General features: G+C 41.2%; 2 protein-coding genes across 4 annotated transcripts; both read left to right on the plus strand.

Moving 5' to 3' along the window:
• The first annotated feature begins 6,158 nt into the window (after window positions 1–6,158).
• Window positions 6,159–25,466, plus strand: LOC144237253 (toll-like receptor 2). Of its 3 annotated transcripts, none has more exons than XM_077770926.1 (2): window positions 6,159–6,320; window positions 23,077–25,466. In XM_077770926.1, exon 2 carries the CDS (start codon window positions 23,093–23,095, stop codon window positions 25,445–25,447), a length of 2,355 nt encoding a protein of 784 aa, XP_077627052.1. In that variant the 5' UTR covers window positions 6,159–6,320; window positions 23,077–23,092; the 3' UTR covers window positions 25,448–25,466. The 3 variants fall into 3 exon arrangements, with proteins under 3 accessions (XP_077627052.1, XP_077627051.1, XP_077627053.1); XM_077770925.1 differs by lacking the exon at window positions 6,159–6,320 and adding an exon at window positions 20,605–20,792; XM_077770927.1 differs by lacking the exon at window positions 6,159–6,320 and adding an exon at window positions 20,852–20,872.
• Window positions 11,317–12,791, plus strand: LOC144237254 (toll-like receptor 2). Its single transcript, XM_077770928.1, is given in 1 exon segment — window positions 11,317–12,791. A coding segment is annotated over 1 exon segment (840 nt). The 5' UTR covers window positions 11,317–11,889; the 3' UTR covers window positions 12,730–12,791.
• Window positions 25,467–26,660: the final 1,194 nt, after the last annotated feature.

Below are 26,660 nucleotides of genomic sequence, written 5' to 3' on the forward strand. Positions count from 1 at the left end.
GTGTCAGAGACAAGGCTGGGGCTGCAAAGCAGCTGGCTTTGAAGATGGAGGAAAGAGGCATAAAAACCCAGGAACCCAGGTGGCCTCAAGAAGGCAGAAAAGGCAAGGGAACAGAACTTCCAGAAAGGAACACACCCCTTGCCGACGACACCTGGCTTTTCGCCCAGTGAAGACCATGTGGGGTGTCTGCCCTCCAGCACCAGGAAATAGAAACACTGTGTTGTTTGAGCCACTACGTCCATGACAACCTGTTAAGCGAGCACTGGGAAACTGAGACAACTGCCAAGAACAGTGAAGTATCTGAGACTTTACCCGAAGTGCAGGCTAACGAGTTCCAGTTCCACGGAGGCCAGCAGAACATGTAACGATGGGTCCAGGACAAAGGGCGACCTCTCACTGCCTGCCAGGACCTCAGCTGCTAGAATGTCGCCCTTCTGCGGGGTTCACTGAGCCCAGGTGCCCGTGGGGCAACGCGGCGAGGGCCAGATGACATCTGCCCCCAGTGGCTTGTATGATGGGAGAGGCAGCTTGACATTAGGGAACTCAAGTCATTTACATCGGGCAGCAAGCACCCCTGCCCCTTGCTCCCCAGGGAGGCGCTCTGTCTTCCCAAGCTGAAAAGTAGTAACAGTGATAAGCATGAGAACAGTTGTTTTCATTTATAGACTACTTTTCACCTCTACTGCTCCACCGAATGAGCCACCCAGGCGCCCCTCTTACTAGCTTCTCTAATGTCTCTGAGCCTTGGGCTGCCCATCTCCAAAATGGGGTCCTAATTCTTTCAGAGGGATGCTAAGAGACTTGTGCCTCGTGTGTAATTTGTTCAGGTTGTCCCTCTTGGAACCACTCGCTCGATTTGTCTCTTCCTCATGACTGTGATCTTCTTGAAGGTAGGGACCACGTATTCTGTGCCATTCCCCTCAGCAAGTAGCACCCTGCCTGACAGAAAGACTTACTGGATAAACATTTGTTGACCGAGAGCATACATCTGGCCTCTGGCAGGTGCTTGACGGTTGGTGTCTTCTCCCACCTTCCCTTCTCGAGCCTGCCTTCTGCATTGGCTTCCTGGACACACAGCTGCCTGCCCGGCAGAGGGCAGTTTCAAGACTGAAGGAATTCTGGGTTCTCCACAGAAGTCACTTTCACTTCCTAAAACTGAACTTTCTGTGAAACATATTATGCAAGAGCGGATAGTATAGTCACTCACTAGACAGCCTGGAGCAGGACAGAGTCACCCGTCCGGGTCCTGGCGTAGCTGCTGTTGACCCAGTTGTGCAAGTTTCTGAGGTTTGAAACAGAACAGCTCTTCTTGTGTTTCTGTGAGCTCCAGGGAAAGGTCTCTTGGCAGGGCTGCCCCTCATTCTTGGAAAAGTAAGCGGTGCCCCTTCCCTTCACAAAGCCAAGTCCTACGTGTCCCTCCCGTGAGAGAGAGGTAGGAAAAGTTACTGTTGAACCCTGGACCAGGCCTGCAGCCTCCCCTGACAAAGAGGCAAAATGCTTCCACAAATGCAAGTTTCACGAAGTGGGTTCCTCCCCACCTCCTTTCTCGCCCCTCCTCTTTTCTGGACTCAATTCTCTACTTCGGAGGGGATCCCCCTCCTTCCCAAATACTTTCCCTTTTCTGTCCCAGATGACGCTGCATGAGGCGAGGCGGTCTACCTCAAACTACACCTCTACTTGTTACATCAACACCCTCACTTTCTGAGGGAAACTGAGCTCATCCTGTGGGTAAGAAGGAAATAATATTTATAGCAAAGTTGACAGCCTAATAATATTTCCATTTCTTAATGCATGTGCCTTTAAAGGATTGACTAATCCAAGTGAATGCTGTCCATAGTACAATTTTCATAGACGGCTCTTGGCCAGTTAGTCCTTTCTAGGTCCTTCAGGCATAATTCTTGCTTGATAAGGTCTGCCTTTTTGAGAGTGCAGCAAAGAGGAGCATCAGTGATTTTATATTTGGTCCACACTGGATCCCATCTCCCCTCACCCACTGGATATTATGCCTCAGGGGGCCAGAGATGAGACAGGTTTCGGGGCTATTTATTCGAACAGTAATCGTTATCTGACAACTTGCCTAGCAATTCGCTTAAGATTAGAAACAAATCCGTTTTAGGAAAGAGTGAGGGGGGAAAAATCTACCCAATACTCACCCCCATTCCCATTGTTTCAATTTTTCTCCAAAGCTTTTTTCTTTGCCAACACAGCTTTGAAGCTGTGTGATTTCATGTCTAAAAGCTCCTGGGTCAACTGACCTACTATCCCTCTTTTTCTTCTCATTCCCCCATCATGACATAATTTTGCCTAATGTTTTTGTCCATATGTTGACAGACAGCTGTGTCTCCAGTTGATTTTCCATAAAATAAATACATTTATTCATTCGGCTCTACTTACTGGGAGACTCATTTCTAGAACTTCCGGACAGCAGACTTCGGTTGCCTTCTGCACATGGCATCTTGCCAGATCCTCACAGCTCTATTACCTTCATTTTACAGGGGCGATGACTTGGCCAAGACTGGGCAGTTAGCGAGAGGGCTCACAGCCTCCATTGGCAACCACTTTACTATACTACCTCCCTGCACTATCTTCATGTTCTCAGAAATGTTTTAAAATCACTCTGAAATATTACTTCTCATGACAGACTAGAGTTATAGCATCCTGACTTTCCAAACAAATGGTCTGGACTGTTTCACAAGTAAACAGCAAAGGATAGAAAATCAACTGATATTTGAGTGTCTCATACTCAAGGCATTATTCAGTTATAATTTAACTTCCATCTTGGACTTACAAAAGTAATGACATCATTTCAGGTGGTATTTATTCTGCTGAAAATTCTCGTATGTGGCAATCATATTTGAATTGCACAATGCATTTGGGCAATATTTGTGTAAAGAAATCTTGCAGCAAAATGGGCACATCCACACACATACCATAAAAAAATTGGCTTCTCTATTATCTGAGTGCTCATGAACAATTTTCATTGAATAACAAGTGTAGCAAGATTATGAAGCATGGAAATTGTCTATGGAGCTCTAGTGAAATGCATGACATGTGGGCTTTGAAATCAGACAGACCATGGATCCAATCCCAATTATGTTACTTAGCAAGTTCCTGAACCCTTCTGAGCCTCCTTGAATTTGAAATGCAGACAATCCCTGCCCTGGAGACTTCTTATAGGAATAAACAAACACATATGAAGCAATGAGCAGAGATCTTGGCACAAGATAGGGTCTCCACAGTAGGAATTTCCTCCTCTGGCCCCTCTTTGGAGTCTACTTGCCAGACTTAATAGTGTTCACTGACTTCTCCTTTCTTCAAGCTCTATGTACCCCATATTATAGTTCTTTTTTTTCCTGATTATCCTGATTTGTTCCTTTATTCAAACATTTTAATCAAATACTATGTACAAGTTACTGGGTAACCACTGAGGATACAATGATGAACTAAATTTAAAAATTCCTTTTTGTGTCCTAGTGAAAGTCAGGCTTTAATCACACAAATGAGTGAATAGTTACAAACTGAGATGAGTGCTAGGAAGGAAAGGAACACATAACTAGGCTTTAGAGTAGGGGAAGTGAAGGTGAGTATGAACAGAAGGGGAAGTGAGAGTATCTGCGGCAGGTGGTGCTGGTGCTGGTGGAGGTGGAATTGATAGTGGAGTTGGTGGTGTGGTGGAGGGCAGGGTGGCAATGACGTTGGACTTGATGGTGGGGGTGGAGGTGAAAGGGGTGGTGGTAAAGGATGGTATTCACAAAAGGCATATGCAAAGGGTTTGTGGGACGTGGAAACTGTCTGAAAACATGAAAGGCAATTGTGGCTGGCACACAGATGGTAAGGGGGTGAAGAGACAGAGACCAGGAGTCATACCACAGACCCTACAGGGCCGTGCAGTCTACCTGGATTAAGATCGCAGAAGAATTTTTAATACGGAGTAGTATGAAATGATCAGATTTTACACTATAAAAAAATCATTCTAGATCTGTACTGTCCAATAATGGTAGCTACTAGCTACACATGGCTACTGAACACTTGAAATGTTGTTGGTCTTGGTTGAGATTTACTCTAAATGTGAAATATGATTTCAAAGACTTAGTATAAAAAACAACATAAAATATCTCATTAATTTTAAACTATTGCTTCCATATTGAAATGGTAATATTTGTGGTGAAATAAAAAATGATTAAATTTTAGGGGCACCTGGGCAGCTTAGTCAGATAAGCGTCTTTTGATTTCAGCTCAGGTCATGATCTCATGGTTTGTGAGATCGAGTCCCAAATCTGCTTGGGATTCTCTCTCTCTCTCTGTGCCCCTCCTCTGCTTGCACTTTCTCTCTCTCCCTCAAAATAAATAAATAAGCACTTACAAAATTAATTTTACCTGTTTCTTACTTTTTAAATGTAGCTACTGGAAAATTTCAAATGTGTGTAGCTTGCATTTGTGGCTCCCATCGTATTTTCATTAAATGGAGCTGCTCTGGATGCTGTGTGCAGAAGCGGATATGGAGAAGATGAAGTAGGTGAGAGCAGTTAGGAGGTTGTTTCTGCAGCTCAGGCAAGAGGGGAAGGCAGCTTGAACTAGGATCATGGTAGTGGGAATAAACGGAGTTGGGTGGATTAGAGGTGAGATCAGCAGGACTAAGTCCTGTAGCAGATGCATCTGGATGAATGGTGGGCACCACATGTTGAAATAAAGACTGCTAAGAAAGGACAAGCCTTGGCAAGAAATGGGAGCTCAGATTTGTATACATTGAGTGGACGTGTTCTGAGACACGAAAGGAGACAGATATCTCAGCTAGGCTTAGATGAGATTTTTGGGCAGGAGACTAGTTTGAAAGGAACAGGCATGTGGATGGACATGAATGATATTCCTTAGGAAGCAAGTAGCCATTGAGGACTGGCCTTGCCCCTAGACTTCAGATATAGGGTAGGGAAGGGTAAGTTTGAAAAGGAGAGTTGAAAAGGAAAAGCGAGTATGTGGGGGCATGGAAACAAAGGACGAAAATGTTTTACAAAGGAAGGAGCAGTCAGCAACAATAGGGACAGTGACTATAAAGAGCTCTTTTCAGAATTTGGACTATGAAGGGGGAGAGAGGGAGAGAGAAAGAAAGAAGCTTGAGGGAGATGAGATTTTTGTTTGTTTGTTTAAAAAAAATAGCTGGAGGAGACTTGAGCATGTATAAATATTGGCAAGACTGGTCTGGTTGAGGCAGAGAGGTAGACAGTGTGAGAGAGAGAAGGGAGGACAGGCAATGTGTGGCTCCTGGGAGGGAAGGGAAGGACAGTGTCCGGAGTGGACAAGTGGGGGCGGACCAGGCCCCCCTCTACTGAGGCAGGAGGGAGGAGGACTGGTGTGGAGGGAAGTTCAGAAGTGGGAAGTTGAGGGGATTTCTTCAGATGGCTTTAATTTTCTCTGTGAGGTAAGAAGACAAGTCATCCCTGAAAGGATATGAGGAGGCAAAGATGGTCAGCGGCGGAAGGAGTGTGCTAGGAGTGTCGACTATTATTGCGAAGAGTACGGGTGACTTAGAGAAATGGAATAAAAATGCCCACTGCCCTCTAAGAAAGCAGGCAGGGGGGTACTTTAGGATTGGGCTTTTGTAGGAGAAACAGAAACATAAGGAGAAGAGACCGTGGTGACTCTAGAATTTCGATTTGATAGAGCAATCTGACGCAGGAGTGGGAGAACCTGAAGCTTTTTGTGTAGTATTTTACGTGATATTATACTGAGAAAGCCCCAGGTGTTCGTAGTGAAGAGAAGGGAAGACTTGCACAGATTGAGGAGGAAGTAAAACCCTGGTCTTCAACCCCATGTTTGGCAACACCAAACAAAGCTCTTAGGAAGGAAGATTGTGAACAAGAAGGGCTGTGCACTCTCTCAACTCTCTGAGGCCTCTTCCTGGCACCCCTAGCACACCCCCACCCCAGTGGCCGGCATGAATGTTCCCACTGTCTGGTGGCCACACCCCAGTGGGTTTTTTCCTATAAAAAGAAGGAAGGAGCTCCTTCCTGGTGAACCAGAAGTGTTTGGGTCAAGTAGAATTCTGCATATGATGCCAAGAGAACGGGAAACCCAGGGTCTGCTGACTCTTCCACCAGCGAGCTCCAGTTTGCTGTGAATATTTCCCTCAATCTGCACTAAATCAGCAAGAAAGAGAAGGAAGGAGATGACAAATGGATTGGGGAAAGAGGAAGGAAATCAGTTGACTCTGAGCAAGATGCAGGAGGCTTGAGTTAGACATTTAGAGCTTGGACGACTGTAGGCAATGACCAAGTCTGGGGAGTGGCTGATGTAGCACAGAAGAGATCTTCTGGGCGGAGGAGGTAAACGGACTGAGAGGCTTTGGGAACAGTGAAGCCACCTGGGCTTCTGGAGGATCTTGGGAAGAAGTCTATGAACCGGTGCCAAAGACTTCAACAAATGGGGGGAAGGGACTAGACGGTCAGCGGATGGTGACAGAAACAGGAGGCCAGAAGTCAAATGGCATGACATGAGCCCGTAGCCTCAGAGAAACTGGTTTTCTTACAAAAGATTGGGAAAGAAACAATCTTCTTAAACTTGGTCAGGGAATAGGGTTTCTGGATCTGATGATGCTCTTTGCAGAAAACCATGAAACACCATGGAGTGATCGATTAAATCTCATCATACGAACTGGGATTTAGCACAAATCATTTTAGTGATCTGAGAGGGCAGGAACTGTTCATGGTAAAAAACGTATACATGGTTGGACATTTACCAGTGATTGACAGCTCACAGGGGCTACAGCTGGAGGAAGGGTGGGAGGAAACTAGCTGGACACACTCGAGCAGGCTGGTGACTTGGCCCTGACGATTCAGGTGAGGGGAAGTGATGGCAACAGGCAGCCATTGAAGAAAGAGCAGCGGTTAACATGGGAAGGACTTGACAATATTTTTAGTGACTCAAATTTAATTTCGTTAACATAGGCTTTTTAGAATGTCCTCAGGCACCTTGGTGGCTCAGTTGGTTGAACATCTGACTCTTGATTTTGGCTCAGGTCATGGTCACATGGCTCATCCGTGACGCTCTATGCTGGTATGGAGCCTGCTTAAGATTCTCTATCTCCCTCCCTCTCTCCCTCTCTCTCTCTCTCTCTCTCTCTCCTGCTTAAGATTCTCTCTCTCTCTCTCTCTCTCTCTCTCTGTCTGTCTCTCTCTGTCCCTCTCCCCCCACCCCTTTTCCTACTCTCTCTCTAAAATAAGATTTTTAAAAATATTAAATGTCCTCAGAAAGTTTTGTCTGCAGAGACAATCCAGAAGTTTGCTTCAGCTTTAGGATTGACTATCTAAAGTACTAAATTGACAAAGTTAAAAACTTTTGTATTTCCTTAAGATTTTAGGTTTGACTGGGTATTTATAAATAGTAGGGTCAGAAGGTGGCATTGATGAATACTACCAAAAGAAAGGAAAGGAAATGTATAGGGCAATTTTATGTCTGAATACGGATGCAAACACTGTAAGGAAAATATTAGTAAAGAAATATATCCAGTGAAGTATAAAAAGGGTAATATATTCAGAGTAACTTGGATTTTTTCTAAAAATATAGCATTGTCTTGATACTGAATTGATTAATGTAACCACCAGTATTAACAAGAGTATGAAGTATACATTTTATTTTTTTATTGAGGTATAATTAACAGTATATCAGTTTCAGGTATATAACATAGCAAGTCTACACTTGTATACCTTGCAAAATAGTCACACAGTAAGTCCAGTTACCATGCAAAGTCATCTTACCAAGTTAATGTAATATTATTGACTATATTTCCCATGCTGTACATTACATCCTCATGGCATATTTATTTTATTGCTGGAGGTTTGTACTTCATAAACCATTTATACCCCTGCCCCCAATCCTCCCTCTCCTCTGGCAACCACCAATCTGTTCTCTGTACCTATGTGCCTGGATTTTGTCTTGCTTTGTTTTTTTGGATTCCACATATAAGTGAAATCATGCAGTTTTTGTCTTTCTCTGATTTATTTCACTCAGCTTAATATCCTTTTTTTTTATATGAGATACTTTTTAAATTTAATTTAATTTTTTTTACAAATAGTTTATTGTCAAATTAGTTTCCACATAACACCCAGTGCTCATCACCACAAGTGCCCTCCTCCATGCCCATCCCCCCTCCCCCCNTGTTAACATATCTTGGTATTTTAAATGATACTACAATGAACATAGAGATGCATAACCTTTTTTGAATTAGCGTTTTCATTTTCTTCGGACAGATACCCAGTTGTGGAATTGCTGCATGGTATAGTCTTTGTACTTTTATTTTTTTGAGGAACTTCCATACTGTTTTCCACAGTGGCTGCACCAATTTATTATCCCACCGATGATACATAACGGTTCCCTTTCCCCTCATCTTCGCCATCATTCATTACTTCTGGTCTTGTTGGTAATAGTCATTCTGACAGGTGTGAGGTGATGCATCAATGTAGTTTTGAACCATAATTATACTTTATAATAGGACTGAAACTAAGAAGGCAGTGGTCACATAGCTCACATCCCGGGACTTGAGTCATATTATGACTTCATTTTTTCCATCCACACAGAAGTCAGCAACTCCTACCCAGCCTGCCACACAACATGGTTGGACTCAGCAGTTATTTGATTTCAGTGTATTTTCCAAGGAGCCAAAGGACTTGGAACTTGATAAAAATCCTGCCTTCTTTTCATACTCTGCTTGCCTGATGATACTATATAACTGTTATAGATATCAAAATAATACTAATTGTTCACTCATGGTTTGCTTACATGTTTGGAAATCAAGCATTTTATTTCTTTATTCCAATCTTTAAAAGAGGCCAGCTGCTGTGTGGCAAGGTTAGAAGTCAGGGCAAGAAGCCATTGATCAGATTTTTCTCCCTTGTAGCCCCACTGTGTGTCTGCAGTGGCCACTTCAGGTATTTCTACTCTATTTCTCTAGACCTAACCGATGTTCTGGAAACAGAGATCTATTCAGCACTCAACAATTAGTAGTTGATTAGTCCCACTATGTTGTAGGGGCTGGAGACCCTTCACTGCCAAAAGAATAAAATCTATGCCTGCATGAAATTTATATCTAGCTACAATTCAGCACATGTGTGTAAATTTGAAATCTCCTTTTCTATTGCCTACTGGAAGTCTTGCAATAGACGAAAATAATTTGCCTTGTCTTGATAGTTTTGTGTGTTTGGACCTATACTATGACAATTTACCTCTTACATTACCCTCATGATTTGGCCCTTTGCTTCTGGGATGGCCCACCAAAAAACTTGAGGGAAAATATCTTTCTCTCTTTTTTTTTTTCCATTTCCCAAATATTTCCTGAAATATTTACAAATTCTCTAAATTAAGAAAAAGGAAATATATGAATCAACTCAACATTGATGTTTTTATCCCAGAGATATATACCAAGAAGCTTGAAATCAATGTAGAGGATCAATTATTTGGCCCAACATATGAAACAATCAATTTTATTTGGAGAGGTTTTAGTTAATCTCCCTCCTTCCTTCCTTCCTTCCTTCCTTCCCTCCCTCCCTCTCTCCCTCCCTTCCTCCCTCCCTTCCTTCCTTCCTACCAGAATTAATATTGAAATTATTCTTCCAAGGGTGTCTTAATTTCTGGAATCATTACAGCATGATAAATTCAGTCCTCAAATGGACTTTGTGGAAGCTGGGTGATGAATTGCTCCGAGTAGGCATAGAGTGATATTAGGAAGATGGTGAGCTGAAAATGAGCATTCCAGAAGGGATAAAGCCATCTGAATACAATTTGAGAAGATATTATGATATTATGTTTCAAAGTCATTTGGAATTTCTGAGTTACTTAAGAAATTTAGTTTTCTGGGGCGCCTGGGTGGCTTAGTCGGTTAAGAGTCTGACTTTTGCTTAGGTCTTGATCTCGCGGTTCGTGGGTTCGAGCCCCACGTCAGGCTCTGTGCTGACTGCCAGCTCAGAGCCTGGAGCCTGTTTCAGTCTGTGACTCCCTCTCTCTCTGACCCTCCCCTGCTCATGCTGTCTCTCTCTCTCTCTCTCTCTCTCCTAGAAATAAATAAAAATAGTTAAAAAAAAAAGAAATTTAGTTTTCTTTCCATCAATAAATCTTAGAGCTCTTTTGGTTGTGAGAGAAATCAATGTCACCTTATCAAGGTAAAAGGGCATATTCTATAAGTGATTATTTTATTTTATGTCTTGCTAGAGAAATAAGATGTTTTCTTCTTCCTTCTCTCAAAGAGCTAGCAGGCCAGTTCCCCTGCTTTGGAGGCTTGATACACCTATCCTTTGCTCTAGGAGAAAAGAGGATTTTTAAAAGATAATTACTAAGATAATTTATGTACGATAACATTTATCAGTCTAAAAATACAATTTGATGAGCTTTGGCAAAGATATACAGTGTGTAACCACCACCACAATCATGATACAGAACATTACCATCATTCCCAAAATTCTTGTATGGCCCTTTTCAGCCAGTCCTCTTCACCCACCTGGCTCCCTGGTATCTCCTGGTATGATCTTTTGTCATAGTTTTGCTTTATGTAGAATTTCAGATAAATGGGCTCTACAGCATCTATCTGTTTGTACCTGACTTCTTTCACTTAGCATAATGCTTTGAGAGCCATCCATGTTCTTGCAATGTATCATTTCTTCCTTTTAATTGCTGAGTAGTATTCTATTGTTTGGATACAGTATTGTATAAATATACAACAAATTTTAAAATCTATTCACCAGTTGATAGATATTTGGGTTGCTTCTAGCTTTGAATAAAATACGTGACTTTCTGCGGATTATGTTTTCATATCTTGAGGGTAAATACCCAAGGAGAAGGATTTCTGGGTCACAGATTAAGTGATGATTAATTTTTATAAGGAATTGTCAAACTTTTCCAAAGTGGGTATAGCATTTTGCATTCCCACCAGCAATATATGAGAGTTTGTTGTTGTACATCCTTATCAATGCTTGGTATTGTCAGCCTTTAATTTTAACCATTCTGGTGAACATGTAGGGGTATCTCAGTATGATTTTTTTCCAGTTTTATTGAGCTATAATTCACTTATAGTAGTGTATTAAATCTGTACAACATAATGATTTGATATAGATATATATGTATAATGAAATGATTAACTCTATAACTTTAGTTAATATCCATCACCTCACATAGTTATAATTTTTTTCTTATGATCAGAACTTTCAAAATCTACTCTCTTAACAACTTTCAAATACACAATGCAATATTTGTTAACTATAGTCATTGCATATTACATCTCTAGAACTTATTTACCTTATAACTGGAAGCTTGTTCCTTTTGACCCATATGAAGCAGTCAGTTTTACTCTGAGAGATTTGGTTGATCTTTCAAGCTTCCAAGATGTTTAGAAGAAAGAGACATTGCTTTTTGTATAAGATGAGAGATAAGGGAAGAGAACCCTACAGTCAAGCCCATACTGAAAAATCAGTTTTGGGGGTAGAACTAGAAGGCTGTATACTTCAGGAAAATTATGAGATTTTTTTGAGACAATAGAACTTTAAAGACATTGTTTTATATTAATGAAAGATATTCACACTTGAAATTGCCAAAGTCTGCGTAATACTGTATCTTCTTAATTTAAGAAGATATTTGGATCTCAGTGAAAATTTGATTGTTGAAGAATAATTGAAACATTCCAGTTATAAGTATACTTGGCATTCCTGCATACCTTGAATTTAAGATAAAATAATCTATAGACTCCAGAAAATATTACTTTAGAAAAACCTGAGCTTAGTCTTGGTGAGTGTATACTTGGTTCTTTACCTAACACTTATCAGTGGCCAGAAAAGGTAGAAGACTCAAATTTTCCCAACACTACATTATACGTTTTAACCCACAATGTTTCTCAGACACTAGGCATAGTCGATGTTTGCAATAAAATCTTTTATTTTGCCACAACTTAAAGAACTTGACCTTTTCAGCTATGTATTGAAGACACTACCGGATACTTCCTTTTTCTTTGAAAGTAAGTAGGAAAATAACACTTTCTCTAAGGAGCAACTTGATTCTTTTCAAAGACTGACGACTTTGGAAGCTGGCGGCAACAATTTCATTTGCTCCTGTGAATTCCTGTCTTTCACTCAGGAGCAGCAAGCGCTGGCCCAGATCCTGATCGACTGGCCAGACAATTACGTGTGTGACTCTCCATTCTATGTGCGGGGCCAGCGGGTTCAGGACACCCATCTCCCGGCTTCTGAATGCCACAGGGCAGCTCTAGTGTCTGCCGTGTGCTGTGTCCTTTTCCTGCTGATCTTGCTCACGGGGGTTCTGTGCCACCGCTTCCATGGGCTGTGGTACATGAAAATGATGTGGGCTTGGCTCCAGGCCAAAAGGAAGCCCAGGAAAGCTCCCCAGCGGGACCTCTGCTATGACGCCTTTGTGTCTTACAGTGAACGGGATTCCCACTGGGTGGAGAACCTTATGGTCCAGGAGCTGGAGCACTTTGACCCTCCCTTCAAATTGTGTCTTCACAAGCGGGACTTTATTCCTGGCAAGTGGATTATTGACAATATCATCGACTCCATCGAGAAGAGCCACAAAACCATCTTTGTGCTTTCTGAAAACTTTGTGAAGAGTGAGTGGTGCAAGTATGAACTGGACTTCTCCCATTTTCGTCTGTTTGATGAGAACAACGATGCTGTCATTCTCATTCTTCTGGAGCCCATTGAGAAAAAGGCCATTTCCAGCAGGAAGTGTTTGAATTGAAAAATAACTGTAGTTTTAAAAATGGAAATATATATAGAATGAAATATTCTCAGTTTTCAAAACTTGTTTCTGTGTTGACTTAGAATTTTACTATTACTTTGCAGAGGCAATATTAAGCACATTCTTCAAAACTTACAGATGTTAATGAAATCTTTTCAGAATTGAAAAAATTTGAAGAATCGTTATTTGTGTACAAAGGTCTATAAAATAATGCAGGGGTTATATTAGATTTTCATTAAGTGACTTTTCGCTGATGCGTTTCTTATTATTTTATTTAACTATTACAAGCTACTTTATGTGAAAAAGACATACTGTGAATTTTGATAACTTCATTTTAGAATTTCAGTCAGGTACTCGGCAATATAAATATCTACATGAGTTATTCTTTCCCAAATACCCTTTCATATTATGTGTGCATTTTCTAACCTTATAAAATAAGTTTTGTAGTGAGTTGTAGGAGGCCTTATGCCAAACTGAAAAGCGGACTGACTAAGGAGTCTTGGCGTCCAAACTGGGTTTAATAGCTGTAATAATATCAGAACTATTTATTTCATGTGCTCTTATGAGATTCAGATGAAAAGATATATTTGAAAGTGCTTTGGGGGCACTTGGATGGCTCAGTCAGTTGAGTGTCTGGCTTCAGCTCAGGTCATAATCTTGTGGTTCATGAGTTCGAGCCCTGTGTCGGGCTCTGTGCTGACAGTGCAGAGCCTGGAGCCTGCTTTGGATTCTATGTCTCCCTCTCTCTCTGCCCCTCCCCTATTCATGTTCTGTCTCTCTCTGTTTCTGTCTCTGTCTCTCTCTAAAATAAATAAACATTAAAAAAAAAAAAGAAAGGGCTTTGAAGGTCTGTGCCTACGTAGAACATCCTAATAGCTTTGCTGATAGGGTAGAATAATCTTTATTCTATATAGAAGACACTGTTAATAACTTATGGGCAAATAAATGATTTCTACCTGACTTTGCCAGAACATTCTAAGTGTCTTCAGGATTACAAAGCAATTACATTAGTCAATCTAGACAATTTGACTAAAGATATACAGAGAAAAAAAAAAGCTGTTTAGGTTTGGTGAAAATACTGGGAGGAAGTTTTCTTACCTCTGCACTGGAGAATGCATGAGGGAGGGAGGTGGAGATTTTGAAGTAGTAAGAAAGTCTTTTCAGGGGGCGCCTGGGTGGCTCAGACGGTTAAGCGTCCAACTTAGGCTCAGGTCATGATCTCACGGTTCCTGGGTTTGAGCCCCGCGTCGGGCTCTGTGCTGACAGCCAGCTCAGAGCCTGGAGCCTGTTCTGGATTGTGTCTCCCTCTCTCTCTCTGACCCTCCCCTTCTCATGCTCTCTCTCTCTCTCTCTCTCTCTCTCAGAAATAAATAAAACATTTAAAAAAAAAAAAGAAAGAAAGTCTTTTCAGGTGGCTGCAGAGCCTGCAATCATCAGGGACAGAGAAATATCCACATAGTCTGTAACTTGAAAAGAAAATCAGACTCCACCCTCTAAAGATCACATTCATGCCTCCTGATTAAGTTTGCCTGAGAGTGGAACCTTTAATGAGGATCAGGGATGTGGAATATAGCAGGAGAAAGGTAAAATTCTCATTTCAGATCTCAGTTCTGCCACAATTTGCATGGCATTTCTTAGTGTGTGAAAGAGGGGCAAGAATGCTTCCTCTGCCTCAGCTCGTGAAGATCAACTATAATTACGAGTATAAAATGCACTCTATGAATATTCTTAAGGCAGCTTAATTTTCAAAAGGTAATTTGTTTCCCTCATGAACATTCTTCACTAGTGTCTGTGGCAAGGAAGAAAACCAGTCTAAGTCTTTGTTTCATTACTTCGAGAGGCTGGGGTGGAACTGAGCATGGTTAGAATTTGTATTCAAAATCCTTCGGAGCCCCACATCGTTCGTGGTAAGAGCAGGGGTGGGAGATAGGTGCTACAGTCATGGGCTCCTCAGGCAATGTTTTGCTATGTTGGTCTGGATGCTGACTGGTGAGCTATTTTAACATAGGGGAGGATAGACTTGAAGGTGGGAGTGGACCCTGGAGATAGAAATTGTTGAGGGCGGGGATCAGCATGAATTTGGGCTCCCAAGCATGGAGAAGAACGAAGTGGAATTTAAAGACGGTGTGTTTCTGAGGAATGTGAGTCCTTGAGTGCCAGAGCTTCCGGGTGATACTGGTTGGGTAACTGGCCTCCGGGATTGCGGAATTTCCTCTGTGCGTCGGGAATTCCCACGCGGGGGCCGCTAGCAATCTCGGTTCTGCCCCACGACCTCCGCTGGCCCCAGAGCCCTCCTCGGACTCGGGCCGCCTCGGATCGGCCACAACCCACAGGCGAGGTCACCTGAAGCGGCCCGGCCCGAGGACAAAGGCGGCCGCGAGGCCACACGGCCTCTTCCTCCCTGCGCCGCGCCGCGCTCGGCGACCGACGGTTCCCGCAGCCGGCGAGGAGGGGCGCCCGCCGCGCCCGNCGCTGGGGGTTTGTCTGCGCTCCTGGGTTACTGCAGGCACCAAACTTCCAAAGTCGGATTTCCGTCACTGTGGCTGAGAAGTGGGAAAAGTTCAGGACTCAGGATCTGCATGGGACTCTCGTTCCCCAACCTCCAGCCCGCTTCACGCCTGCTCCGTGTTCCTCCATCCTTAGAAGATATGAGTTATGCCTCTGATGAGAAAATAATTTAGAGCATTTAAGCTTAGCCGAGTTCTTTAAAGAATTCTCTGAAGTTCCCCCTTCTAACTTCTCCAAATACTATAAATGAGAACTTGTGTTTAGAACTTAGCCGCAAGCCAGTATAGTACTTTTACTGTTTTCGTTTGTTGTTTCTGTCTTTTAAGGAGGGAGGGAGGGAGGAAGGGGGAGAGAGAGAGAGAGAGAGGAGAGAGAGATTGTTCAAATATAAACAAACAGCTCAGCTTGCTGAGATGATGCTAATCTTGCAGAAGGTCCTGTCTGCTACTAACTCAGAACTTTACCAAAAAGCAATTGATAGATAGGGTGGCCTGACTTGAAAGTAGAGACAAGAAAAGAAAAGAGAAAAGGAAATGGCAAGCATCCTATTTTGACTTGTTCACCAATATTTTAAGTTCCTCTTCTAAGCAGAGAACATTTGCATCTTTAAACTTTTTATAATGCTCTCATTTTACGAAAATTGTCAGAAGTTTACAGCATGTTTTGTAAGTTTCTAAGCTATCGGTTAATTTTTTGTATTGTTTTCTTTAAAAATTTGGCTTGGTTGGTTAAATAGTAATTAAACATGATTTATGGCATAGGACATTGTGAGTGTGGCCTCCTTACAAAGATCTAGTAATAAATGTAAGTTGTGTTTACTCCTTATAAATAGGAGACTTGCTTGTCAAAATTGGACTTACCTCCACAATAGCACTTAAAATTTACATTCCTTTTTCCTCATACCTGAAGCCAAGCCTGAGTTCTTAAGTGCTATCTTCTTCCTTATCAATTATTAAATGGAAAAAAATGCAATCCTACTTTCTTGCTGCCTACTTTTACCAGGTTTATTTTCCATATTGCTGAAGAACTTATGTTTTTGGGTACTTCTTTCAATGATGGAGTATAGATAAAAATTCTTTATTGGTTTTTAGGTTTTGAAGGTCTGAAAATGCCTGTCTCACTTTACTCTTAAATGATAATTTAAATGGGTACTGACGTCTAGATTGGCAGGTGTGTCTTCTCTGCCCTTTGAGGATATTATTACATTGTTTTCAGGCTAAGTGAGGAATTTTTATTCTTTTAGAAACTGTTTAGTCTTTGTTATCATTTATTAATTTAATGAATAAGAACATATTTATATTAATTATACTTTATTCTTTTATACTTTATTGTTTTTAATTTTTATTCTTTATTTTTCTGGGGAAATGCATTTGTAATTTGGGAACTTATTTTTTTTTAATTCCAAAAAATTTTTATTCTTTTAATATTTGGATCCACACCAGTATATGTGGCAGGCCTGGAGTTCTGATTTCTTAGAGGAGGTTTTTAAGAGGCTAGCTTTCATCCAGGGCCAGAGGGCAGAGGTTTTTGAGATCCCTGTTCGCATAAGGTGTAGCCTTTTCCCTGCCCGTGGCTTAATGGAGAGTGCACTTTCAGTTCTCAGCCGTGCCCGGGGCCCTGAGTCCCTTCTCCACTCCTGCTCTACTCAGCCATTACAGCCCTCACCCTGACGTGGGTATCTGGTCGTGGTTTCTCTGGGGACAACAAGGCTTCAACTTCCTCTCAGTTCTGCTTCAGCAGATGTGCACAGCAGAAGTTGCCTCTAATGCCAGGCTTACGTGTCAGACTGCCAACCTTTCTTGGGTCTTGAAACAGTAATTCCTTACCACTCTGTCAATTTTCAGAATTCTTTTTTTTTTTTTAGTTAGTTAGTTTATATATCTATCTATCTATCTATCTATCTATCTATCTATCGAGTTGGGGAGCAGCAGAGGGGGGCGGGTAGAGAGAGAATCCCAAGCAGGCTCCGCACTGCCAGCACAGAGTCTGACACAGGGCTCGAACTCACCAACCATGAAATTATGACCTGAGCCAAAACTAAGTGTCAGACCCTTAACCCACTGAGATACCTAGGCACCCCAATTTTATGAATTCTTTAAGCAGATGATTTTATGCTTTGTCCAGACCCACAATTCTCATCAGATATGACTCCACTCAGTCTAACTTTAGCCATTGCTTTTCCCTTTCTCCATGTCTCACTTTGAGGAGCTCTCTGTCCCCTACTGTAATGTATAGAGGAAATGCGAGGAGTAAGGAGTGACTCTCATCTTCAGTGTCAAGTTGTTAATGGCAGTTTTAGCATCATCAGTAATTAGTATTTGTTGCAAACTCACCATGCAATAGATACCACATATTTGTATAAAATAGCCCAAGATCTCTGCTCTTGTGAATTTTACATTTTAGAGTCAAGAGGCTAGGATGAATTTAGAAACCAATGTATTGACCTTCAAATCTTACCTGAAAACTATATAGATTTTTTAAGGTTTGTGCTATTTATTATAAAATGGAAAAAATCAAGTAAATTTTCATTGCCCAGTACAGTTATACTAAGATGATTTTTTTCAATAACTAATTAAGCAGAAAGACAATGGGATAAATATAGTACCAAATAGTAATCTCATCTCATTTTACCCCCATTAGTGTTAGAGGTGGGTATGATACTGGATCTGTAGTCTTTATGGCCTGGTTTCCATTGCCTGATGTTTCTGCTCCTCTCATACTCATTAGATTGCTTCCTTTCGTACCTGCTTGTTTTTTATTGTGTCCTGGAAAATCAACTTGAAACACTGTTTGTAGAAAGAAATTTGAGGACTAGGATAACGTTATTCTCTTCTGGAGAAAAATCTCCTTTGCTTGTGCAGTACCTGTGAGCACTAGCTATTCCAGAAATCATCTTAATCCATTTTCAGAGACTGAGAATGTCTGAGCCATCCAGATAAATCAGAGCTGTGCTACAATCTATGTAAGGACTTGGTTTTCTCTAGTTCAGCCTTACCTTTCCATCCATGATTGCCCCAGACCTTAACCTTTAACTCCCTGCCCTTCAAGACTGTTAGAAATGCTTGCAACCTATCAGACTATGCTTACTGTGTTCAAGGTGATGCAAGACAAGATTGATAATTTCAGCAGAGAGCTTAAAACTACAAAAAATGACATAGCAGATGGAGAAAAGGATCCAACAGAAATTAACCAGATGAAAATGACGATACCCAAAACATTTAAAAGCAGTGGATGGATTTAACAGTAAATTAAACACAGCTGAAGAAAGAAGCATAATCTAGAAAACAGATTAGAAGTAAATTTCAAGACTGAAACTTGGAGAGGCAAAATATGGAAAGAACAGAAAAGAAAAAGCCATGAAAAATACAGCTAAAGTTGTGCTTAGATGAAAATTTATAGCCATAAATGAATATATCAGAAATGAAGAATGGCTGAAAATTAATGAGGAAGCATCTACCTTAAGAAATTGGAATAAGAAGAGTAAAATAAAATCCAGAAAAAGCAGAAGGAAGTAGTAGTATAAGAATAGAAATTGGCGAAATAGAAAAGAAATAGAGGATCTATAAACTGAGAAGTTGGTTTTTGAAAACGCTAGTAAAAAATGACAAACCAGAGACAGTCAAGATAATAAAGAAAGCTGGCACCAATTACTCATCTAAGGAATGAAATAGCGAACCTCACTATAGGTTTTGCAAATATTATAATAGTAAGAGGATGTTGTAAGTAGGTATCAATAAATTTGTACAATTAAAAGAAAATAATAAATTCCTTGAAAAACACAACTTATCAAAGCTGACAGATGAATAAAAAGAAGATCTGGATATCCAGAATCTATAAGGAACTCACCAAACTACANATCTGGATATCCAGATCTATAGCTGTATATTCTATAGCTGTTAAGCATATTTAATGTATTTCACAAAAACAAGAAAGATGTACAAATATTAACAAAAACTGCAGTCTTAGAAGGTGGCATTGGTGAAAGCAAAGGAAAGGAAATGTGTAGGGTGATTTCACTTCTGAATATAGATGCATAAATTCTAAGGAAATGTTAGTAAATAAATATATCCAGTAAAATATAAAAAGGATAATATATCCAGGCTAACTTGGATTTCGTCTAAAACTGCAACATTGTCTTAACACCAAATTGTTTAATATAATCACCAGTAGTAACACAGTATAGGAGGTAATTCATGTTATTATTTCAGTAGATACAGGAAGAGAAAAAAGAATTTGATAAAATTCAACATTCAGTAATCAAGAAAATAAGGTAAAGGTATAACGATAGGAAAAGAGAAAAAACATTATTATATCTGGCTGATGTGATTATGTATATAGAAGATAAAAATCTACAAATTGGAATTACTAAATCAATTTAGCAAGGTTGCTTAGTGCATGGTAAGTACATAAAATTCAATTGTAAAATATATATATCACACATAAGTATGTATTACTGTTTTTAAAGCTTTGAAGATATGCCTGGGAATAAATCTCACAAAATATGCTCAAGACCTCTGTGCAGAAAACCATAAGATATTATTGTGATAAGTTAAAGAAAACCTAAATAAATGGAAAGATGCTCATGGATTGAAAGATTCAGTATTGTAATGATGTCAGTAATTCCAGAATTGAACTACAGATTCATAGTATTGCCAATTAAAATAAATAAGTTTGGTTTTTGAAACTGATAAGCTGATGCTGTAATTTATAAGAATATGCAAAGGGCCAAGACTAACTAAACCTCTTTTGAAGAAAAACAATAAACAGGAAGGATTTGTGCCCTCCCCCCACCCTGGGATATTAAGTTATGTTATATACTTAATATAGTGATACTGGTACAAGGATAAGACAAATAGACATTGGATCAGAATAGAGAGCAATGAAACAAACTCACCCTTGTGAGGACGTGTGACAATTGACAAAAGTAATATTGTTGACTGCTTCTCCAAAGTGATCTTTTTAAAAATGGTGCTGGGTCTTGGGGCGCCTGGGTGGCTTAGTCGGTTAAGCGTCCGACTTTCACTTAGGTCATGATCTCGCGGTTCGTGGGTTCGAGCCCCGCGTCGGGCTCTGTGCTGACTGCCAGCTCGGAGCCTGGAGCCTGTTTCAGTCTGTGACACCCTCTCTCTCTGGCCCTCCCCTGCTCACGCTGTCTCTCTCTCTCCTAGAAATAAATAAAACATTAAAAAAAAAAATTAAAAATGGTGCTGGGTCAATTGAATACCCATTTTGGAAATAAAATGGATCCTGTCTGCTATCTCAGCTATTAATCCCATGTGGTTTATAGGCCTAAGAATGAAAGGCAAAGCAATAGAGATTTTAGAAAATAATAAAGAGAATATCTTCATAATAATGTAAAAAAGATTTTTTAAACAGGCCACAGAAATTACTATGAAGAAACAAAGTAGAAAGTTTAAGAACATCTGTTCATCAGAAGATTCCACCAAGCAAGTGAGAAGGAAAGCCGCACAGTGGAAGAAGATACAGGCATACCTTGTTTGATTGCATTTGGTGTTGTTGCACTTTGCAGACACTGTGTTTTTTACAAATGGAAGGTGTGTTGCAACCCTGCAAATCTGTCGCTGCTATTTTTCCAACAGCATTTGCTCACTTTGTGTCTCTGTGGCACATTTTGGTAATTCTGCCTATATTATATTTACTATTATTATTATTATATTCATAATGATGATCTGTGCTCAGTGATTGTGACTCACTGAAATCTCAGATGATGGTTAGCATTCTTTAGCAATAAGCANGGTGTCAGCACATAGCCCGACAGGAGGCTCGAACTCAAGAACTGTGAGATGACCTGAGCCAAAGTCAAACACTTAACTGACTGAGCCACCCCAGCACCCCTAGCAATAGCATTTTTAAATGAAGGTATGTACTTAAAAAAAATTTTTTTTAATGTTTTTTATTTATTTCTGAGAGAGAGAGAGAGAGCGTGAGCAGGGGAGGGTCAGAGAGAGAGGGAGACACAGAATCTGAAACAGGCTCCAGGCTCTGAGCGAGCTGTCAGCACAGAGCCTGACGCGGGGCTCAATCCCACTAACCGTGTGATCATGACCTGAGCAGAAGTTAGACCCTTAACCAACTGAGCCACCCAGGTGCCCAATTTTTTTTTAGACATTGCATACTTAACAGACTACTGTGTGGTGTAAACATAGCTTTTATATGCACTGGAAAATTAGAGAATTCATTTTACTGGCTGTATTGTGATAGTCACTTTATTATGGTGGAACTGCACCTGCAGTATCCCTGGGGAATGCCTGTATTTGTAACATATGTATCTTCCATTTCCAGAGTATATATGTTTAAATGTATATAACTTAATATTTATAATAATTATTATAATAGTGACAACCCTATAGAAAACAGTAGGCCCAAAACTGAAACAGGCACATTACAAATGAGGATTCCGAAGGATCATATGCAAAGGCGTTCAGATTCATTATTAGTCTAGGAAATGAAATTGAGACTCAGATGGGATTGCACCACTTACCAGAATAGCTGAAATTAAAAAGACTGGCAGTACAAAGTGGGGGCAAGAGATAAGGCAATTGGAACTCTCATATAGTGCTGATAGGAATGCAAATTATGGTTTATCCATATTATGAAACGCTGTGATCCGCTGGGAAAAAATCAGAAACATCTGAATATATGGACGGAGAAAGCCATATTGTTAGGTGAGAAGTGAAAATCTAGAATAAGTATGCATGATACGGCCCCCTTTACCTAAAAGAGACAGGAGGGGATGCAAAGCAGTTGCACTGTTGTGGCCATAAAAAATCTGGCAGCAACAGCTATTAAATTTCCCAACCAAGTATGTATTAACATTATTTATATTTTAATTCTCTGTACTTATGAATTATACAGCCCAGGCCTTTGTAATCTCTCAGATTCTGTGAACGTGGGAAATTAGTTTTACCCACAAAGTTTTCTTCTTGGGGTTAAATTAAAAAAATTTTTTTTTGTAGAGTTAATGTAGTGAGCAAGTGCAGACAAAGGAGTGCAGACACCAGGAAGGAGAGATGAATAGCACCAATGCGGGACACAGGGCCCAGGAGGTGGGAAGAAAAAGAGTGCTGGATTCACAGTTGTAAACTAGCAGTGGGAGAGTGTGCAGACAGCTGTACTCCCCCCGCCCACGCAGACTGGGGCACTACTTTCTGCACTTTTCTGCAGGAAGAGAAGGTTCTGATGGTCTGATGGTCCCTCAGCCCAGCAAACCACCTCGCTCTGCCTGGGGTTCCCCTCATCCCTCCCGTCTGCTAGGAGTAGGTGAAGCATGGGAACACGGGACCTTTTTCTTTTGGTGAAAGACCATGTAACCGCTGGAGCTGCAGTCATTGAATACTTGTCCAGTGAGAGCTGCGAGTGGGCTCTGTGAGATCCCTAACCCACAGCAGGCACTGAGGCAGGGAAGAGGCATGCTTAAATACAAGAAGGTTTAAAGTGCGAGAGTAGGTGCTTGTAAATCCGTAGGGTTAAGACTAGCTCATGTCTTAACCTGCTTGCTTGTTCATTCCTCCATTCATTCATTTACTTATTCTTTCAGTTCATGTGTAGTGAGTCCTGCTCTGTACTCCCAGATGGTATTGGACCTTTAAGACATGGCATGGTGGCAAATGTCTGTGTTAGTGCTGCTGGATGTGGCAGCAACATATCCCCATTCATACATTCCATTTGTACTCTGTTATTTCCATGTAGGGGTGTGTGTGTGTGTGTGTGTGTGTGTGTGTGTGTGTGTGTGTTACATCTTATAAAACATTTCTCAAGAACTGGAATCATAATATACTGTCAAACACAATCACTCATTTGAACCTCTTTTATTTGTAGGTTGAATCACTGGACAATGTCACGTGTTTTGTGGACAGCGTGGATCTTGGGGGCTGTAACCAGCCTCTCCAAGGAAGGAGCCCTTGATCAATCTTCTCTGTCCTGTGACCCCACTGGTGTCTGTGAGGGCCGCTCCAGATCTTTAACCTCCATCCCCTCAGGGCTCACAGCAGCTGTGAGAAGCCTTGACCTCTCCAACAATGAGATCACCAACGTTGGCAACAGTGACCTGTGGGGCTGTGTGAACCTCAGGGCCCTGAGGCTGGAGTCCAATGAAATTAACACAATAGAGGAAGATTCTTTTTTTTCCCTGGGGGGTCTTGAACATTTGGACTTATCCTATAATCACATATCTAATTTATCCTCCTCGTGGTTCAGGCCCCTTTCTTCCTTGAAGTTCTTAAACTTACTGGGAAATCCTTACAAATCACTTGGGCCAACACCTCTTTTTTCTCAGCTCACAGTTCTGCGAATTCTGAAAGTAGGAAATATTTACAGTTTCACTGAGATTCAGGAAAAGGATTTTGCTGGGCTGACTTTTCTTGAGGAACTTGAGATCGATGCTTCAAATCTCCAGAAGTATGAGCCAAAGAGTTTGAAGTCCATTCAGAACATCAGCCATCTGGCCCTTCGTATGAAACAGCCTGAATTACTGCTGAAGATTTTTGTAGATCTCTTAAGTTCCTTGGAACATTTAGAACTGAGAGATACTCATTTGAACACTTTACATTTTTCAGAAGCATCCATCAGTGAAACAAATACATTGATTAAAAAGTGGACGTTTAAAAATGTGAAAATCACCGATGGAAGTTTTAGCGAACTTGTAAAACTGTTGAATTATGTTTCTGGAGTGTTAGAAGTCGAGTTTGAGGACTGTACCCTTCATGGGATTGGGGACTTTGACATCTCTGACTTGGGCGAAATTGGAAGTGTGAATGGGATAGAGACATTAACAGTACGGAGGTTGGAGATTCCGTACTTCTACTCATTTTATGATCTGAGTAGTGTGTATTCACTTACAGGAAGAGTTAAAAGAATCACAGTAGAAAGCAGTAAGGTGTTTCTGGTTCCTTGTTTACTTTCACAACATTTAAAATCATTAGAATATTTGGATCTCAGTGACAATTTAATGGTTGAAGAATACTTGAGAAATGCAGCCTGTGAGCAAGCCTGGCCCCTCGTACAAACCTTAATTTTAAGGCAAAATCGGTTGAAATCATTAGAAAAAACCGGAGAAGTTTTGCTTACTCTGAAAAACTTGACTAACCTTGATATTAGTAAGAACAGTTATCTTTCTATGCCCGAAACTTGTCAGTGGCCAGAAAAGTTGAAATATTTGAACTTATCCAACACCAGGATACACAGTGTAACCCGATGCATCCCCTGGACACTGGAAATTTTAGATATTAGCAATAATAATCTTGATTCATTTTCTTTGACTTTGCCACAACTCAAGGAACTTTATATTTCCAGAAATAAGTTGAAGACTCTGCCAGATGCCTCCTTCTTACCCACCTTACAGACCATGAGAATCAGCAGAAATGCAATAAATACTTTCTCTAAGGAGCAACTTGATTCTTTTCAAAGACTGACGACTTTGGAAGCTGGCGGCAACAATTTCATTTGCTCCTGTGAATTCCTGTCTTTCACTCAGGAGCAGCAAGCGCTGGCCCAGATCCTGATCGACTGGCCAGACAATTACGTGTGTGACTCTCCATTCTATGTGCGGGGCCAGCGGGTTCAGGACACCCATCTCCCGGCTTCTGAATGCCACAGGGCAGCTCTAGTGTCTGCCGTGTGCTGTGTCCTTTTCCTGCTGATCTTGCTCACGGGGGTTCTGTGCCACCGCTTCCATGGGCTGTGGTACATGAAAATGATGTGGGCTTGGCTCCAGGCCAAAAGGAAGCCCAGGAAAGCTCCCCAGCGGGACCTCTGCTATGACGCCTTTGTGTCTTACAGTGAACGGGATTCCCACTGGGTGGAGAACCTTATGGTCCAGGAGCTGGAGCACTTTGACCCTCCCTTCAAATTGTGTCTTCACAAGCGGGACTTTATTCCTGGCAAGTGGATTATTGACAATATCATCGACTCCATCGAGAAGAGCCACAAAACCATCTTTGTGCTTTCTGAAAACTTTGTGAAGAGTGAGTGGTGCAAGTATGAACTGGACTTCTCCCATTTTCGTCTGTTTGATGAGAACAACGATGCTGTCATTCTCATTCTTCTGGAGCCCATTGAGAAAAAGGCCATCCCCCAGCGTTTCTGTAAGCTGCGGAAGATCATGAACACCAGGACCTACCTTGAGTGGCCCACAGACGAAACTCAGCAGGAAGGGTTTTGGTTCAATTTGAGAGCTGCAATAAAATCCTAGGTTCCTTTGTTAAAGGCCAGTCTTGGTCTGGTGGTGTTCTTTCTTTCTTTCTTTCTTTGTTTTTTAAATGTTTTATGTATTTTTGAGACAGAGACAGAGGATGAGTGGGTGAGGGGCAGAGAGAGAGGGAGACACTGAATCCGAAGCAGGCTCCAGGCTCTGAGCTGTCAGCCCAGAGCCTGATGCCAGGCTTGAACCCACAAACGTGATATCATGACCTGAGTTGAAGTTGGATACTTAACCAACTGAGCCACCCAGGTACCCCAGGTGGTGGTCTTTATATCGCTAGTTGTAACTGAGTCCATTCTGACACAGTTATAGGTGAATGCACTGTCATTTGAAGACTTGCTTACTAAAACCACTAAAACTGTTCATATTTTGTTTAGAGTGCTGTTTTTAAAAAATGTCTTATTATTTATATTTGAAGGGGGAAGGGGCAGGGAGATCGGGAGAGAGCATCCAAGCAGGCTCTGAGCTGTCAGCAGAGAGCCCGATGTGGGGCTCAAACTCATGAACTGTGAGATCATGATCTGAGCTGAACTCAAGATGCTTAACCTACTGAGCCATCCAGTTGCCCCTAGAGTGCTGTTTTATAAAAACTACCAGACTGAAAATTAAATGTTCTTGTTGTTTTTTTTAATCCTATGAGATCATCATGATTTAAGTCCATTTTGACATCTGAATTATCTGTAGCAATTAGCTTTAGTTCATTAGGAAATAGCAGGAAGGAACAAATTTCCCATGAATGTGTTGGTCAGTTTTCTGCAAGGATACTCATCCATGTCGGCAGATAGCATTCTCTACCCCCCAGCTGTCTCCTTCCTGTGTGACTGCTCTCAAAAACAAGAAGACAAAAGGTTGGGGCACTCAGCCAAACTTGTTGCTGTTCCTAGAAAGGAGTGCCTTGAGTCCCCATGAAACTTTACAGTATGCAAAGTACCTAGAGAGTGTATTTTCCCATGAACTGGGTCTGTCTTTCTGGGTGTTTGATAGATTTCCCCAGTCAGAGTTACTTGAGAAAGGATATATAACAATATACAGTAACTTACAGCTTTCCATGAAAATGAAAGTAATGAAGTACAGTTGACCTTGAACAAGGCAGGAAGGCAGGGGTTAGGGGCAGTGATGTGGTCCCTCCACCTGTGCACTCAACATCTGGGTATATAACTTTTGACTTCCCAAACCTTAACTACTAGTAGTCTACTGTTGACTG

This window comes from Crocuta crocuta, unplaced genomic scaffold (assembly GCF_008692635.1).
Source record: "Crocuta crocuta isolate KB4526 unplaced genomic scaffold, BGI_CrCroc_1.0 scaffold166, whole genome shotgun sequence".
In the NCBI taxonomy this organism is placed as follows: Eukaryota; Metazoa; Chordata; class Mammalia; order Carnivora; family Hyaenidae; genus Crocuta; species Crocuta crocuta.

What these genes read in the sequence shown, in the direction of transcription:
- LOC144237253 (XM_077770926.1), top strand. Translation starts at nt 23,093, where the DNA reads ATGTCACGTGTTTTGTGGACAGCGTGGATCTTGGGGGCTGTAACCAGC.